General features: G+C 37.6%; 1 protein-coding gene across 2 annotated transcripts; it reads right to left on the reverse strand.

Moving 5' to 3' along the window:
* Positions 1–4,317: 4,317 nt before the first annotated feature.
* LOC149796797 (uncharacterized) lies at positions 4,318–15,402 on the reverse strand. 2 transcript variants are annotated; one of them, XR_016421460.1, is made up of 6 exons: positions 15,202–15,402; positions 9,123–9,272; positions 8,269–8,435; positions 7,564–7,848; positions 5,231–5,342; positions 4,318–5,021 (listed from the first exon to the last, which is right to left on the reverse strand). XR_016421460.1 is itself a non-coding variant. In XM_089960276.1 (5 exons), exons 3-5 carry the CDS (start codon positions 8,386–8,388, stop codon positions 5,319–5,321), a joined length of 429 nt encoding a protein of 142 aa, XP_089816402.1. In that variant the 5' UTR covers positions 8,389–8,435; positions 9,123–9,272; positions 15,202–15,402; the 3' UTR covers positions 4,318–5,318. The 2 variants fall into 2 exon arrangements, 1 of the variants encoding a protein (XP_089816402.1); XM_089960276.1 differs by having other exon boundaries at positions 4,318–5,342.
* Between the last annotated feature and the right edge of the window lie 3,242 nt (positions 15,403–18,644).

Genomic DNA, 18,644 nt, shown 5'->3' on the forward strand with positions numbered 1-18,644 from the left:
GAAACCGCGAGGCAAAAGATCTCGGTAGAAGAATAATTGGTAAGTTCACACAAGGTGGAAAAAACTGCGACTACAAACGATATTGCTCACGGCTGATTATAGATGACGCAGAATATGATTTCGTAATCAAGGACGCAGTGGCAAAAAATAGATACGTGAACTGCAAAACAGCTTTCTTGTCCAATGGAACAAAGTTGGGTACAGTTGTTTCCTACAGCGATGGAGACAGCCCCGCGTATCCACATTTGAGGGCGTCTATGCTGGGTTACGCCGCTATCAATTTATTCTCGATGATAAATAGATTTCCCGACACTGCGGTTAGAGTAGCCGTTGATTCATTTTATATAGTCGTAAAGTACAAGGGAAACTTAGCCGAGTTTACTAGTCCGGACGAGAGTTGGGGTATATGGAGAATTAAAAATGAAATACGACGCGATTATTCCCCGTCAGCAGATGTCACCGTTGAAAACAATTACTTACGCGGTGATAATCTATCAGAATGGTCTAATGCACCACCGTGTTCTGATCCAATTTGCAGATATAAAACAGTTTATTTAAGCGGTTGTGGCGGGTCAGGAAAGACGACTCGGGCAATTGAATTATTTCGAACGCGGGCAAGTATAATCGTGCTTACACCGACCCATAGACTAGCGCGAGAGATAAAACAACGAAATGTTGACGCAGTTACTTATCACAGCTTTTTTCGATACAGCGGCGGTGAGTGGACTCCTGATCGAATGGGTGAAAAATTTATTCCTGAGGTTATCATCTGGGATGAGATATGTACTGTTTCGTTAGATACTTTACAAATGTTTCTTGAGTGGTTGTTGCGCGCGAATACAGCGGTAATCATGTGTGGCGACCATGGCCAACCACCACCATTTGTCGGCGAGGGTCCACATGATTGGTTAAAGGGTTTTGTGGACTATTATGAAGAAACCGATACTGATTACCGAGCACTTGATGAACAACTGCGCGAGGTTAAAAAATTAATCAGATTACAGCCGGATAGAGTTCAATGTGAAATAATCCGCGAGGTGATTCCGGAAACGCCGTTAAATGAATTCTGGGAAACATGGAGACCAAACGATTTGATTGTAGCGAGTAGAAAGATAGTCAGAGACACACTTCAGCGGAAGTTGTTTACGTTGCATAAGGAAAAGTTTCCAACGCGCCCAGTGCCGTTATGTTATAGACCCGCGGATACACGGCGGCAGAACATTGAAGTTGAAATCCCGGGCCCGACAGCGTCAGGGATAAAAAAACAAATTCTCGTGCTGAATGATATCGTGCTCGTTGATATCAGCGTCGTCGAGGACGCGCTACGTGCTGATAAATCCCCGTGGACGCTAGGATACGCAACGACAATACATTCCTCGCAGGGATTGACTATCACGGATACAATTGTTTGGGTGATTGGTAATCGCATCGAATGGTCAAATCTAGTCTATCTTGCAGTGTCCAGAGTACGGAGAATGAATCAGCTTCGAAGAATTGTTATTGACGAAGCCAGTGACAACGATGACATCATCGATACAAGCGTCATTGATAGAAAACTCTCGGGTTACCGCCAACAGGATAAAAAAAAACAGTGGCGTTTTGATATTGATGCCGAATTAATAATTGCGTTACGACAACAACAGAATAATCACTGCGCGAGTTGCAATTGTGTAATGCGCTGGCGTTATTCGGATAAAGACGCTCGCCAATTTACCGTGGACAGGATCGATAACAGTCTCGGTCATATCCGTGGTAATGTGAGGTTAACTTGTCTTGAGTGCAATAGACGCAACGGCGCTAGTTAAGACCACGCGGGGGCAATTGAGTATCGTCAGGTATCACTTGTAGTTGCTCGCGTGTAAACCCCCGCTGTGGGGCAGTTGAATCCAGTCTATAGATCGGTGGTCTACCAGTTGATCGTGTTATCGTTGATATGTTATGTGTGGTAACACTCCAAATAGGATCAGTAGCTCTTTTTTTACCGCCTTCAAGCTCTCCTGGTTCATACACATATCTAACAGTGACATCGCCGAGAATCGGATTGGAAACGCTATCTATTTTTGATCTTCCGGGTATATACTTTTTTTTAATCGCGTCGCTGGGCTTCATGTTGATTGCTCGGGTAATCTCGTTATTTAACGCTGAAATTACGCCTGGTAATCTTTTAACCCATTCACGAGATCGTTTTTCCTGGATGAATTCTTTCGCGTATTGATATCCAAATAACCGTTCAGCAAGAGTCCGATTGAATCGTTCAACAATTGCCTGATCACGATGTAGCGCAGTATGACCTCGTCGTATCGCGACGCTATGATGTTTCAGCGTTGATAAAACAGCGCCGCGAAATTCACTACCAGGATCAACTTGTAATAGATTTGGCCAGCGCAGAGGACCCCTTCGGTAAATCCGCTCAAACGCATCGGCTACTTCAGTTGCCGACTTTGTTTTTAACGGCTCCGCTTGTTTGTATCGACTCGCAACATCAACTACGGTTAGCGCGTATTTGTAACCGTTGTCATGCTGCAGAAATAGTATATCAGCTTGATGAACTTCATTGGGTACGGTAACATCAAAGTGCGAGAAGTTGATTTGTTTAGGCGGTGGTAGATAAATTTGCCATATAGCCTGTTTGGATAACCAATTAGCCGCAACGGCCTTTGTTACCTTTGCAGCGCTTGCGAGTTTACCAATTGCGGCCTTCCCCTTCCAGTATCCTCTCGGAGAATAATAGATGGATTCCATGTTGTTATTATAAACGCTAGCGTTTTCAATTACCAGCGCGAGAAGCTCCGCTTCCAATCATTAATTTACCTTTCATAGCCGATTTTACCAACCATGAAGCCAATTTTTCTTTGAATGATTTATCAGGAATAGCATTTAACGCGTGAATTAATTTTACATCCGCGATATGACGCTGTTGCAGATCGCTACTTTTGTAGTAAGCAACATCATGAGCATGACACGCCTTATCGATAGCGTTTATTGGATACTCACCGGGTTTGGGCTGATTTTGATCATCGAGCCTGATATCTAATCGTGTTCCGGGGCCACAGTAGCTATATCCTGGGAGGTGCTTTTCTCCTGGATACTTTGCCCACGGGGTTCCGGGGAGTTTTGATAACTTGGCTGCAATATCACCTCCTCGCTTTTTTTTAAAACATCCCCGGGTCTAATAGAAATAAATCTAAATTTCTTTGTACCGCATTGTACACACTTACCAGTAAGCGCCGATCTGTTATTTCTTGTTGTAACGGTTGTCATATCATTTGTGCCAGTACGCACTCTACACTTCACACAATATAGATCCATAATTTATGTATAGAGATATGAATATAATTGATTTTTCGGCGACTAAAACAAGAGAACCAGTTAAGCATGTTTCAGCGTTACCAAACTCGATCCGGATGATTATCATCGGACCATCTGGATCCGGCAAGACGCAATTATTACTTAATTTAATAATGAGATGGATGAAGTGGGATAAGTTGTATTTAATCGCCCCTAGCGTAGATGATCAACGATGCTACGAGGTGTTGAAAGATTTTAACGAGAATGCATCAGCGATCGCTGAAAAAAATGTTATTGAGTTTATTACAGATATCAATGATGCACCAGGTATTGATGATATTGATGGCGACGTTAACAATCTAGTCGTGTACGATGATGTTATGTTAGACAATCAAAAAAACCCAGCTAGGATATTTTCCAGAGGCAGGCATGAAAACACCGACGTGATATATGTCACTCAACGATACACTCAGATTCCAAAAGTAATCAGAGACAACTGTAATATTCTTGCTGTATTCAACGGCGTTGATACACACACGCTACGAAATATTTGGCAGACATGGTGCGGCGGTGACATGGACTTTAATGTTTTTCGAAACTTTTTTAGTCATGCTCAGTCGACCCCACATGGATTTGTAACGATAAATTTACATGATCCTCGGACACGATATCGTATCGGACTTGACCAAATATTCGGTTAGTTGTAAATAATTTTCATTGTAAATAGCCCCTTAGCAGCGGGGGGGGGGGGAAATGACATCGACGCGGTCGTCGCTGTGTTTACCGGACGCTGACGACGCTGGGATCGGCGCGCAGAAAAGTGTATTAAACTAAATGACGTCACCGTCGTGTAGGATGGACCGTCGTCGTTTTTTTTTTACCAGCGCTGACTACACCGGATCCGCTGAGTGCAGAAAGTAATAATTAAGCAAAATAACGATTGGACAAAATGTCGGATTCGCCCCCCCCCCCCCCCCGCTGCTACACGAGGCCCATCAAGCTTCCATATCATTCATAAATATCATTCGTTTATTCTACTTATATAGTATGGCTGTGCTGAATACACAGTAGTTAGGCCAGATATTCACATACGTCCACTCTACCTATGCCGTATGGCTGTGTCGAACAACACTGTGGTTACGTTAGATATTTAGGATTCAGGCGCTAATTCAGTTTCCCTTGTAACCTATGCAAACACCATGATATTAAAAATTCAGTAACTTAAAATTTTTGAGTGCTGATGATGAAACTTGTATTTATCAGTATAGATGAAACCTGGATGTCAGCTTATGTGTAGAGGAAAGGATATGAGCCACGGCATTTTCTGGACCTGCGTGTGTTTGAATCATGTGCTTTCAATTCCGCACCAAAGAATCAGGTGCTAATTTTAGTTATGAGTGTTCCAACTTCAAGACTGTTAGAGGACTGAAATTCCATCAATAAAGCAATGTCTCTATAAAAAAAATTCATTCACAACTAGGACAACCTCTCAAAAGATTATTTTTCCTAAAACATAACTTACATTATTAATCAACCCTGGTCAGCCTAACCCATATATACTCTATTTTAGGTGCACCCATTTCCAGGCTGGTTCCCATTTTTCCATACCATTAGTGCCGTGTGTGAGTCACATTCATTCTCTCTACCTCTGCAGTATGGTTGTGCCGAACAGGTATAACGGTACCAATTGTACAACCCCAGGTGGGCGGAGCATTGTAGGAAAACATTGTATTCTGAAAAGAAAAATAAAAATAAAAACCTAACTGTGATTGATGCATTATGTAAGAGTTGTATTTTTTGTTAGGCTTAATAAAGTTAAACCTCTTAGCAACATGTGAGATTATGATAATTCATATTTAGATCATATTTTGTATTTGTATGATTTTTTTAAAAATGTGGTACACATGGCTGAAAATGTCTGTTGTGACTAGATAACTCTTACCTCTGTCTCAGTCCAGCAGAGTTATATCCCTTAAATGCAATGGAGTACCTGGTTTGTCCTTGTCAAATTGACGATCTAACCTTGTTCTTTATGACAGTGTGTGACCTGCATGCTGAGGTAGGATAAAAAGAATATTTATTTCACAAAACATTAGCATTGAGGTGTATGGAAAAACAATTGGTACTGTGATACAGACACACTGTAGGTACGGTGGATATTCTCATTCGTATATCTCAGCAGTATGGCTGTGCGAACACACAGTAGTCACGCTGGATATTCACGTTCATCCAGCAGCATGGCCGTGCCGAACACACAGTAGTCACGCTGGATATTCACGTTCATCCAGCAGCATGGCCGTGCCGAACATACAGTAGCCACGCTGGATATTCACGTTCATCCAGCAGCATGGCCGTGCCGAACACAATGTAGTCAAGCTGGATATTCACGTTCATCCAGCAGCATGGCTGTGCCGAACACACAGTAGTCACACTGGATATTCACGTTCATCCAGACATAGAACACAATTAATTTTACTATATGTTCTCTAAACTTGTTTCTCAGTATTGACCGTTCCACTGTGTGACAATCAATACAAATCATATGTCAATCTAAAATAACTTCAAAGATGAACTCACGGTGAAGTTCTCGTCAAAGGTTGACCTGCTTTTTTTGAGATGCTGGACTGTCAACATCGAGCATGTAAACAAATATATCAATAATATACGCAAGAATGGAATATAGACAAAACTTTTTATTACAAACATTTAGTTTAGAATATGACTCCATCATCCGTAGTCTATACTAAACTTTTCCTGATATAAAGAGAATAATGATCAGCTAAAAATGAATTATTAAGAATTAATTTTTCATGAATCAATTCATCTATAACAGCTTCAATGCACTTGAGTAAATGACGCTGAAGTTATATCGTTTGATCCCACAAATATATCCATTTAAGTCGCTTGTAAACGGTTTGATGATTTGATATTCAGCCAACATAAAAAACAACAATGGCACAATCGTCAAATCGTCATCAACAGCAACAATATTGCCACTACTACTACTGCTAATAATAATAATAATAATAATAATAATAATAACAACAATAATAATATAAATAATAATAATAATCACAATCGAATAAAATTGATGTGGGTGGGATCAATTTAGGTTTCAAATTTCATCACAATTAATGGGTCACACATGTTAGGAGATTCTCTTTACAAAATGAAATTGCATATTGGCTTACTTTCTATGTGGAAGCAAAATTACATGTATAGTTGGCTTTTTGTGTTTTGTTTTCTTCAGTTTGGTTTCGTCAGTCTGTGTATTTGTCGGTATCTGAATACATAATGCGTACATTAATATACAGTACTGCAGCTTAAAGGCTGGTGTGTATAATTAAATACGTTTGTTGAATCGGAATTGTGTCTACCATTCTTATTGATATGTGTAAATATACTATCCTCTTGTGCCACGTATGTGGCTCTTTACATGAATAAACGAATACGTCTTTAATCTAATCGGTTTAGCTCGTTTTCATGAAATTGATTTAAAAATCAATGGTTATTTAACAAACGTGAAATACACTCAAGTATTTGAATCTAGATAAATATCTAACCAAGTACAACATTATTTTTTGACCGTGATGCTATTCTTTTTACGTCAATCGTGATATCAAATTTTATCTGACTCAACTTCAACAAAACAACATAGCACACTGGTACAATCTCGTTTCTTTCTTCAATTTCCAGAGTTCGTGACCGACTAAAATTGTGAAATCTAATTAATCCTATTGTAGAGCTATCCTATTCTACAGCACCAAATAAATTTTTGCAAGCAATGTAACGAGGACATACAATTTCCGCATGCACATTAACAATGTACATATTTGTATTATCAAGATCCTTTTCTTTTATATCATTCATATGACAGGTTTCAAAATCGCCGTTATAGTACACCCCCACCCCCCACCAAAAAAAACCCCACCGAATGTGGCAAGCTTTACAATTACTCATTTCTGGTTGTTATTTGATACCGTTGCATCTTCTTTTAATGTCATTATCATAAAACAATGTGTACACAGAACATCGTATGGTTGACGCAGTGACTTCTGCCGTATGCCTAACGGAAAACACATTTTACGACAAGAGAACTCACAACAGCAAATGAATTCACACTGAATGACTAGTCTTTTTATGAAGCAGCAAATAATTAAAAACTGTTCTGTTGTGATTCAAAAGTACGATGAAAAAGATTTCAAAGGATTTCCTCTGCAATCTCTCTCTCTCTCTCTCTCTCTCTCTCTCTCTCTCTCTCTCTCTCTCAACTACTTCGTTCACACTGATCCATATATCCCCGGCTGTAGCTTCTTCGCACGTCGGCAGGTCTTTAAATACGAAATCAGATCCATTGGGGAATGCAGATCCCCCTTCGTACACAACTTGTTCATATGGTGGTGGAAGATAGGAAATGCCCAGGCCATGCATAAACACTACTGGGTCTGGTGCTGTTGTCTGGTTTGCATCTCCTGAGTTCGAACCGAGATGCCTGGATTGGTCTCCGAACGCTACTCGCGCCGTATACGATCTCATATCGGAAGTAGAACCTCTTAATCTCTGGAGAAAAAGAAATACTGCGTCAAATAAAAAAATACTCTCTCTCTCTCTCTCTCTCTCTCTCTCTCTCTCTCTCTCTCTCTCTCTCTCTCTCCATCAGATACATACGGTGGCGCAAAAGTTGCCTAGAGGATACTGAACGATTTTTAAGATCGCAGCCTCAATGGAAGCGGGTTGATCCCTAAGGACGGGATAATTAATCATAGTTTCGTTTTAATAATAATAATAATAATAATAATAATAATAATAATAATAACGATACTAATAATAACAACAATAATAACAACATTAATAATAATAATAATAATAATAATAATAATAATAATAATTGTGATGGCTACCATTGTAGCTGACAATAATTGGAATTCATACCAATTTCTTCCTGCAGCAAAACCAGAAAATAAACATAAATATTATCACCAGGAGGCCAAAGAAGCACCCGATGGCTATCCCAGCAATCTGTCCTCCTGGCAGACCTTCCGGTTCGCAGTCAGAACCATCTCCACAGGGGTCAAGTCCAGAACACCTCAGATCTTCCATAAAGCAATGGCGGTTGTCAAGCCTATAGTGGTAATCCCTACACGCACCTGAACTCATCAAAAATATATAACAATCAAAATATGTCAGACCTTGGGAGCAACGACATCTTGCTATCACATTTACATAGACTAATAATACGTGGTATCACAGGAAATGTCTTGTGCAATTTACGGCACCTCCTGCTTGTTCGAAGTTGACTGGAACTGCTCGAAAAGTAAATTTGTAGGTGAGAAATAGCAGTGAAAATACAATGGACCAAAGGAGGAAAATGACCACACTCAAGCAGTTGTTAACTAATAGTCTCAAACACCTAGTATTAATTCCTTGAATCAATATAATTGATCTCAACACTGTATGTGAAAATTCCATCAAACGGTTCACCAGATAGTCTACACACCGAACCATAAGCATGCACGCACACAAAATATGATGCATTTCCATCTAAAAACATGCACGCACATTATCTATCTATCTATCTATCTATCTATCTATCTATCTATCTATATATATATATATATATATATATATATATATATATATATATATATATATATATATATATATATATATATATATATATATATATACTGCACACCCATACATATGATATTCTGCACACATTTACACGCACGTATGCTAACACATACACATGAATGCGTCCATAAGCGAGTACAATACTCAGCTCAGCTATTGTGGGATTTATATACATGTAAAGTATGTAACAGGAAACTTACCATCGTCGAAAGTAGAGAAGACTATATCAAATCCGGCATTAAGCGGTGTTTACTCTGTGCCTTTAAACCGAAGTGGTATACTACCCCAGCTGAAGTACCTGTTTTCTTGTACAGCGCTGACATCATCTCCACATAACTTTTCTGGAAATCCTGAAATTTGAGTGAAATAAATTAAGATTGGCCTTCATTACACTGACTACTTCAAGGTAAACTTCAATTTATAAAATGTACATTCCTCAAAATTGAGACAATTAAGAGCGTTCGCGTCTGGCAACATACATATGAAGCATTACTAATGCTATTTAAAACTACTCACTAGCTTAATAGCTCGTCATAATAAGACTCACAACGCTTTTTAATTAAAACGCAATCGGAAACATATATACAACCTAATTTCATGTTTATTTCTGTTGGAAAATTTCTTTGAATGAAACACTGGAAGTGAACCATTCATCGTTTTGTCGCAGTCGACTTTCTGAATAGTTTTCTTTGATGTACACTTTGATATTCCTGGGATTTTTGGACCGCACTTGTGCCACATAAAGCTGTCCACAAAAGAAAACCGGCTCATTGAAATATATAGCAGCCTATTCAAAAAGTTATCCATGCTACTTGGTAGTCGTGATTGCGAATGCTGGCCAGGTTGGAAATTGCCTTCTTGTCAATACCAAGGGCAAACTGACATCACTTTGTGCGATGATGATGCTCGGCAGAAAGCCAGCTTCTTCTTTTTGGGATGAACGAGTTTAATAGAAAGGTTGGACTTAAAAAATACAAAAATGTAAAGATAATTTTAAACAAATGGGGATAAGCGAGTTTATAAGAAAGTTAAACCTAAATATTCAAAATAGGAAAAATAAAAAACATTGTGAAGTACCCGAACTCTTGAGCTCTTGTTTGGCAAGTGGGACACACAGAAAGATCGAAAGACAAAGTTTAGCATAAAAATACGAAAAAAGTTAATAAACAATATAAAATATTGAGATGAGAGAGTTTGAAAGAAAGTTTGATCTTAAAAATAAAAATTATGAAATTTAAAATAAAAATATTGGTTGCCGCAACGAGTTTCAAACTCGCGACCTATTGCTTGGCAAACGTGGCACATAAAGAAAGAAAAGAAAGAAAGAAAGAAATGAAAGGAAAGGAAAGACAAATGTGGGTGTTAACATATATGATAAAGTAGCATAGTTTTAGACCGCTAAGGTGGCCTAGTGGTTAGAGCGTCCGCCTCGAATGCGGGAGGTCGTGGGTATGATCCCTGGCCGAGTCATACCAAAGACTTACAAAAATTGTACTAACAGCTGCCTTGCGTGGCGCTCAGCATTAAGAGGTTAGTGTTAGGACTGGTCGGCCCGGTGTCAGGATAATGTGACTGGGTGGGACATCATGCTACATGTCTGCGGCATGATGCCCCAGTGCTAGACATCACTATAAACTGCCACATTGCAGACATCGTAGCGATATGACTGAAAAATTGTTAAAGCTACGTTAAAATCCAAATCACATCACATCACATCACACAGCATAGTTTTATAGTTAACAATACATTCGTATAGCTAATGATGAATAGGGAATGATATACGGCCTATCATAAATGCACTTTAACTTTTGCAACTCAGTCTCAAAGATAATGCACTGTCTGGAGAAAAAGATCTATATTTAGCGTAGTTTTTTGTTACATTGTGCTCTATGATGACTATTTCATACTGTAAATAACGACACCTTTGGGGGCATTTATAGAATGACGTAAGAAATCTTCATTGCAATATATGCAGGGTGTAACCGAAAGCGGAGAAATGCGTGCTGATACTTGACGTATTTTACAAGTTTTATCTATATTTAAGTGACTAGGCATGGATCCAAGAGGACTAGGTCCCACATAGTACGCACTTCTATGTATTGAAGACATTTATCATTAATGTAAAACAAATAGAAACAGTCATCGCATATTACACCCGTTTCCATGTATGTTGTTGTTGTTGTGGGGTTTAACGCCATTTTTCAGCACGATGGGCTATACATGGCGGCCAGTATTAATGGTGGAGGAAGAACCCGGAAAACCCCGGAAAGAACCACCGACCCACGAGAAGCTACTGGCAAGCTTTCTCACATGCCCACATTGGCTGAATCTTAGACTCGAACCGCCGCAGACAGAGGTGAGATGGCAGTGATCCGTAACGAAGAGCGCTTTAGACCACTCGGCCACTTGGGGCCCCGTTTCCATGTATTATCTGTTCTGAAGCATGATCATTTTGGCTCCATTATAACCCTGCCCCCTTCCCCCGGTCTCTGGGCATTGGCTCAAGCTGCATAACCATAAATGAGTAGCATATAGTTCTTGGTTTCCAGCAAAGACTATATACCTATATATAGTTTCAACCCAATGTTGGGAAACATCGCTGCATTCAGTGCCGGATTACCAAATAGGCAGAGTAGGCACCGGCCTATGGGCCTCGCGACAACGGATCAAAATAATATTGATAAAACGTATTAGGAGATAATTTGCGAGGGAGGTGGGTGTCCCATGATTTCGACTGCCTAAGGGCCTCCACAGGATTTAATCCAACACTGGCTGCAGTCCCAGTATTAGTATGTCTCAACTTTCCAAAGCACCCAATCCCTTCTAGTAACCAAAAGGAAACGTGGTAATCAATGATGGCAATCTGGTACATATGAACAAAGGAAACATCACAAGTTTTGTGAATTTCCTCTTTTGTAGTTTATGAGAAAATAGGGTGATGGAAAGAAGAATGGTATAATACATCAACGCGTGGGTATTTAGCAAGGTGTGTGTGTGTGTGTGTGTGTGTGTGCTCAACCTAGAGGGAAGGGAAATGAGGGTGCATGTTGTGCACAATGCATGTTTCCCCACCCCAACTAGACATTTTGCAGCATATCAGCTAGCACCCCTCCCCTCATCTCCCCACCACTATCACCACCACCACACTCGACAAAGGGAAAAAAGCACATAACTGTGTTTTGAGATATAGATCGAAAAGAAAAATTGGATTAACCTGTTGGGTGACAATAACAAATTTATGTCCAGGAACGAAAGATAAGCTTAAGAGTATTGTATAAAAAATTACTTTTGAGATCGCATTGACTGTTAAATGTCAATAATTATCGCTGGCAGGCAAGCCAGGAATGGGGTTAAAGGCATAAATAGTGTTTGTATTCGAGACATGATGGTAATAATAAATTTACACTGATACACTAGCTTAACTAGAGGAATGGTGAGCAATTTGCTGATGTAAATATATCCTCGTTCCCCCCTCCCATTCCTACCCCATGATAGTGATTAGTCCATAGTAACAAAGCCCCGTAACTCTTCTGAAAATATCGTGAGTTAAATGATTAGTTAATATGAATATATTCTGACGATAAGCATATTATGCATTAAATTTCACAGCAATCAACTAAAAATTGCGAGCGTAGGTGCATTATTTTTTAATGTACAATGCATTCATTTGAAAGTCAACAAGGGCAATAACTCTCATAAAAATCACTGGAGCACAAAGATTTGCCAATATGTGCATTTCTAGACGATGACCACAACATGTACTAAGTTTCACTGCGATTCCACAACAGCCGAATGATACACTGCATTCGCAGGACTCTGTCTTACACTGCATTCCGCTACGGGACATAAAGGGTTATAACTCTAAACAGTTATGAGATTAAAGTGAATTGGTGACATGCGCATTTTGTACTGTGTATGATGACCTAATTATGCACGAATCTCATCTCGTCTCATTCAAAACTGTCAGGCCAGTTGTGTGAACAAAATTCCAATTAATTAATATCAATACTCTCATATATGAATTTATCCTTGACATGGGCAATATGTTACCCTCTGTTTTCTGCTATTGTTCTTTGTATCATGTTTTGTTGTCTCTTGTTTCGTGTTTGTATTATATTCGTTTTTTTTAAACATGCTCGTAAAAATATCTATATCTAATGGTTGTACCTCATACATACTAAATGTTTACTTATCAAATTCGTTCAACATGTACAAATACACTTTCAATCTTTGCCAATCAAGGTGATTTCTAAATGAGGAGTCTCTACGACATTGCTGTCTGGAATTTCCATAGTTCCATTTCGTTTGGTAAATTTGCAGTACCATAATGATAGCATTTTGACATATCCACTGAGTGTTAGGGTAAGCTTTCAGACCATGAGAGCTGGGTTCTTGGGACCTATTTTCTAAATACCATATCATCGAAAAGATCGTATTAGTTTTAATTTAAAATTGAGCCAGATATGTTCTACTACCCCATATGAGATAGTAATAATTTAAATTTCGTCATAAGGTTGTACTATTTCAATAGCAAAAGGTGGCCTCGCATTCTCTTAAACCAACTATTACACATCGATAGAAAATATGATGATTTAATTACATCTTATTTTGACAGACGCTGGGTTGCTTCCATCCTTTGCCTTGAGGTAACCATAATCACAGGTGGGACCTATCTTTAAATTGGTGAAGTAAAATGAGATGCGATTCTCAGAAAACCAGGAGGAGAGAATGATGGGAGCAGTCTTTGTTGGATTCCAGATAGCTCGAAAAACTAAAACTAACTATGCCTGTGTGAACGTTTTCTCGAACGAGGCTAATCTCTTCACCACACTTCCGGTCCATCTTATCTAAGAGAATTAAAAAAAATGAGAAACTTTAAAACCGTTGTAAACCGCCATATGTCCAGACAAATATTTGGATGTACCTTTCCATCTAATTTTTATTTTATTTTTCTTTCTGTGTGGTCTTTCTTTTACTTTCTTCTCGTTTTCAAATGTCATCGTGACAGGTAATCTGTTTATTCTGACATCTCTCTCTCTCTCTCTCTCTCTCTCTCTCTCTCTCTCTCTCTCTCTCTATATATATATATATATATATATATATATATATATATATATATATATATATATATATTACTAATGGACCGACCTTAGGCAGGCAACGTTCGACACGATGTCGTTTAATTTTGCTAGCTCCTATTTAAAGCGACAACCCTGTGAAACTTCACGTGATCTATTTACATGGTAGTCTATCCTTTTCATTGGACATATGTGTATATATAGATCGAGCAAATGCGTCCCAACTGCTAGTTTTATTGGTAGCAGCAACATTCTTACTACTGTTACAACTATTAACAATGGCTCAAAAATTTAGACTCAAATGTCTATATTATAATTTCAATTTAAATAATTTTTACCCCTTCCCTCCACCTTCTTCACTAACCCTAACTTACACCAATTACTTTAAGCCCTAGAATTATTCCAGAGAACATGTATGGAACAGATTGTTTGTTCATGAAATTCTCGGGCGGATTTGCCTAACATATAAATGTGATGTAATTTTGACTATAACAGAGTTTTCATGAGTACTGTTTTACCATTTTGGATTATACACATTTTTGAACACAAATTTTATATATATAAATTTCTTAACAAAAGTTTGTGATAACTTCATACACGATAACCTAAGTTTCTAAGGACATTAATTCCCAAATACCGTAGAGTCACCGTTCCCATGTGATGTTAAACTCTCTGTACATTTTATAGCGGACTGTTTTTATTACTCTGCAATCAATTAATTTTTTTTCTTGTGTAAATTAATGTAATGTGCAGATATCTGAGCACACAACTCTAGCACACAACGGGTAGTTTTTAAAATAGGTTTACGTTTTGATTTTTGATACAGACGAAGACGAATTTGAACTACTCAGCAACCAATAATGCAAAAGAAACTATAGGTAAAGTAACTGCACAACTAAACGAAGGGTGTGATAGATAGCTGGAACAGAGAGATGTATAACACGATGTGACCTTTCGCATGCCTAAGCTTATTTTTCCACTGCGCCCACTTTTTTCCCCGTATGAAAACTGCCCCCTTCTCTTAAATACACACATACACATACACATTCATCATGAAACATAATCACATTTGTTTGAAAGTGTAGAGAGGGACACAAATCAATATATCCGTCCTAACATCCGTAGCTAACTTAAAATATTGATGAATCACATCGATTTGCCAATTCAGTGATCTAGATTACGACCTCAGCTATGTACTTACATGTCTTAATGGCGGCTACCTGTATAACTGAGAACAAAGCGAAAACTCCGGTGATCAGACAGGTGTAAAGGTCCTGTCTGGCCATCTTGTACTGACAGTCTAGTGCCAGCATCACATAGTTTTAGAACTGAAGAGCAGTATCACAGAATGATCCCAATTCCTACAAATATTACACCTGTCCATGTTTACATCGAGAGTGACACGGATATGGGTTATTGAAAAGTGAAGAGGCACTAGTGGGGTAATTTCTATTAATTTTCTGCTTCCTGCCATTGTCTTGAATTCTGCTAATTCCAAGGAAAGTAATATGAAATCTAATCAATAATATAATGATTAAAGTTTGAAATATCAACACAGTCTCATTAAGAAGAAGACGATTTTAAAGATTTCAATTATTAATTGTGATAATTGAAGGCAATTTCATGATTATTTATTAATCAGAACAGAAATAGTCAACGATAGGCATACAGCTTAAATTTAATAATTGTGTGTGACATTTTATTATTTCTCTTTCGTTTACACACACACACACACACACACACACACACATATATATATATATATATATATATATATATATATATATATATATATATATATACGTGTGTGTGTGTGTGTCTGTGTGTGTGTAGTCAGATGAGAAATAATTACTAGATCGACTTACGAGAGTGTCTATAGGCACGAGTGCATATACTACCGACTTTGTGCCATCACTCTTTCGTGTTATGTGCTTTGTCGTGATGGTATATGGACTGGTACATGACGGTAAGGCGAACTGAGTTGGAATCTCCGTAGAGTACAAATTAAAAATTCTTTAACTGTATTACAGGATATATTAGATTAAACAGGTAGATAAGAGGGAGTTACAAAAACGAATAAACATAGGAACCGAGAATTCAATAGTCGTAGGCATGACCGCACTTTACAAGAATGTCACGTTCTAAGGTTTCGGTGGAAAACATGAGGTACGTTACATTTGTTGAATTTAGAAGAGGGTATAATGTTCTGTTAATTATGGCTTGGTGGAGTTTCTACAGATAAGTCTCATTGGAATTGCATGCACTCTCAGTTAGGGCCTTTTATAAGGGATATGAACCGTTTTTGAAGTCTTATATACATTCTGTAGCATTTTTTTAAAACCTCACCCATTATTTTATCATTTAATCAAACTCCCGGCGAACTGGACTATTTTTAGTTTTAAAAAGCACAAAAACACTAACCTCATCACGTTAAATCGAGTTTTTTTTTTACAAATAGAAAAACCTCGGCTATCCATTCTCCTATTTCCTGAATAAAATTTAAAAAACCCACGACACCCAGCCTCAAAAATGCTTGAAAGAACATTAGATCACGTACCGTACCATCCTACCCTTTATTTGTTCCAAAAGTCCTATGCTGCATGTCCTCCAAAATTAGTAAAACATCGGCATCGCACCTGCCTATCCAGTAATTAAATCGAACATGAAAGAAAAACAAAATAAAACAACATCAAAAGACCCTTGCCCCCCCCCCCCCCCGAGAAAAAAAGAAAAACAGACCACCATATTACTATCAGTAAAAATGTATCAAAATTCTAGGCCACCAACCCTCCAAATATTTTAGAAAACCACATTTTTAAAAGAAAATAAACCATCTATCTTCCATTTGTTATGTATAGCTATATTTTCTGTAACTTCTGGTATACTATTTTATTTAATTTTCGTAATTTTTATTCATGGTCGTGAACTGTATCGAATTTGTTTTTGTTATAAATTGTGTGCGTAATTTGTCTCTGTTAAAAATGCAAATTACGTAGGATCTATATATAGATGTTTAAATAGGTGTTGACAGTTATTAATAATAATCGTAATAATAAGTCTTAAAATGGCGCCTTTGGCGCCGTTTCTCAGTGACTGATGGGATATGGAAGTTTCAAGAAGAATTCTGTGGATTTCCATTGCTTGCGCGAGGTCATGTGAATGTAAGTAGCTTCTCGTAAATCAAGAGTGTATGTTGTCACATGGGATCTAATGCAAACTACAGTCGCAATATACGGTGTATATAAAGACAAAATTAAGCATTTAGTTTCATTCCGATTTTTGGAGTCATTCAACTTTTTGTGTTCATGATGCAAGTCTGCAGACGTGTTTTATGTTGTACTTAGATATTTTTCAAGATGATAAACATTTGTTTGGACTTTTCAGTGGTGATAGATAGTGCTCATTGTTTGGACAATAATATTATTCTGGAACTGTTATAAATTATTTGAAAGAATTCTGGACAACGCCATCTTGACAACGTCACGGTTCGTGGAGGACTAGTACATTTTTAGTATTAAAAATTACAAGGGACTTTTCATTCGTTTTGGACCCTCATAGACCTTTATAAGGACTAATTTGGATTCACTTCATTATATTGTAAGTTCCTCTCAAATTTTTCATTTATCACTTTAAATTGTTTGTTACGTTTTACAAAACCTGTTGGATTAGCTTCTTTTCGGTTACATAAGTTTGTGATGACATAGTCATAATACATTCAAAATATTAACTTCTTGCAGAAGTTATTAATAGACCTATACCGATGCTGTTATAAAATCCGATAAATAAAGCCCATACAGTAGTTTCAATTGAAAACATCATAACAAAAGACCGATCTACGTAGGCTTTGCCGTCAGAGTTTTAACTTGTTTGGCTTCAGAAACTAAGTAACAATTGTAAATAATTTACTAAAGAAAGTATATAAATATGAAGAAAAGGTCTTCGGACAACTGCCTTTTATTTTATGGTTTTATAATCTCATATAGATTATATATATATATATATATATATATATATATATATATATATATATATATATATATATATATATGTATATATATATAGTAAATAATATTATTAGTTGATTCATATAGCTGTGATAAAATATTTTAGATAAATACATCCTCGACAATAAGAGGGTAACGCATGTATACAAACAAAGCTATTTCTATGTTTACAACTGAGTTGTTTCTATAAGCTTCTAACATGTTTGTCTGACAAACACACATACAGACACGTGCACCTTAAAAATAGCATGGCTTTTAAAGTGTTGGTATAAAGCAATTTGATATATCACTGTTATTGGTAGATCAAGCTGTGGTCCGCCAATGGCGAATGAATACGCATATATAAATATTGTTTCAACATAAGGTCATGTTTCAACAGTGGGCCATCATCAGCGATGTAATTAAATAAAAATTAAATATTAACAATCCCCATCTTCTAAATGAAATATAATGCTCTCTCTCTCTCTCTCTCATGCATAAGAATGAGAGAGAGAGAGAGAGAGAGCGAGAGAGAGCGAGAGAGGTAATACGGGGAAGTTTGTGGAGTGAGAGAGAAAAAGAAAACTGAACTTGCAGCAAATAACCTACAAGAACTTGGGACTTCGTAATGGTTAGGTGTACAAGTTCCATGGGATTTTAA

The sequence above is a fragment of the Sinohyriopsis cumingii genome, chromosome 6 (genome assembly GCF_028554795.1).
Source record: "Sinohyriopsis cumingii isolate HCF-2022 chromosome 6, ASM2855479v2, whole genome shotgun sequence".
Classification (NCBI taxonomy): Eukaryota; Metazoa; Mollusca; class Bivalvia; order Unionida; family Unionidae; genus Sinohyriopsis; species Sinohyriopsis cumingii.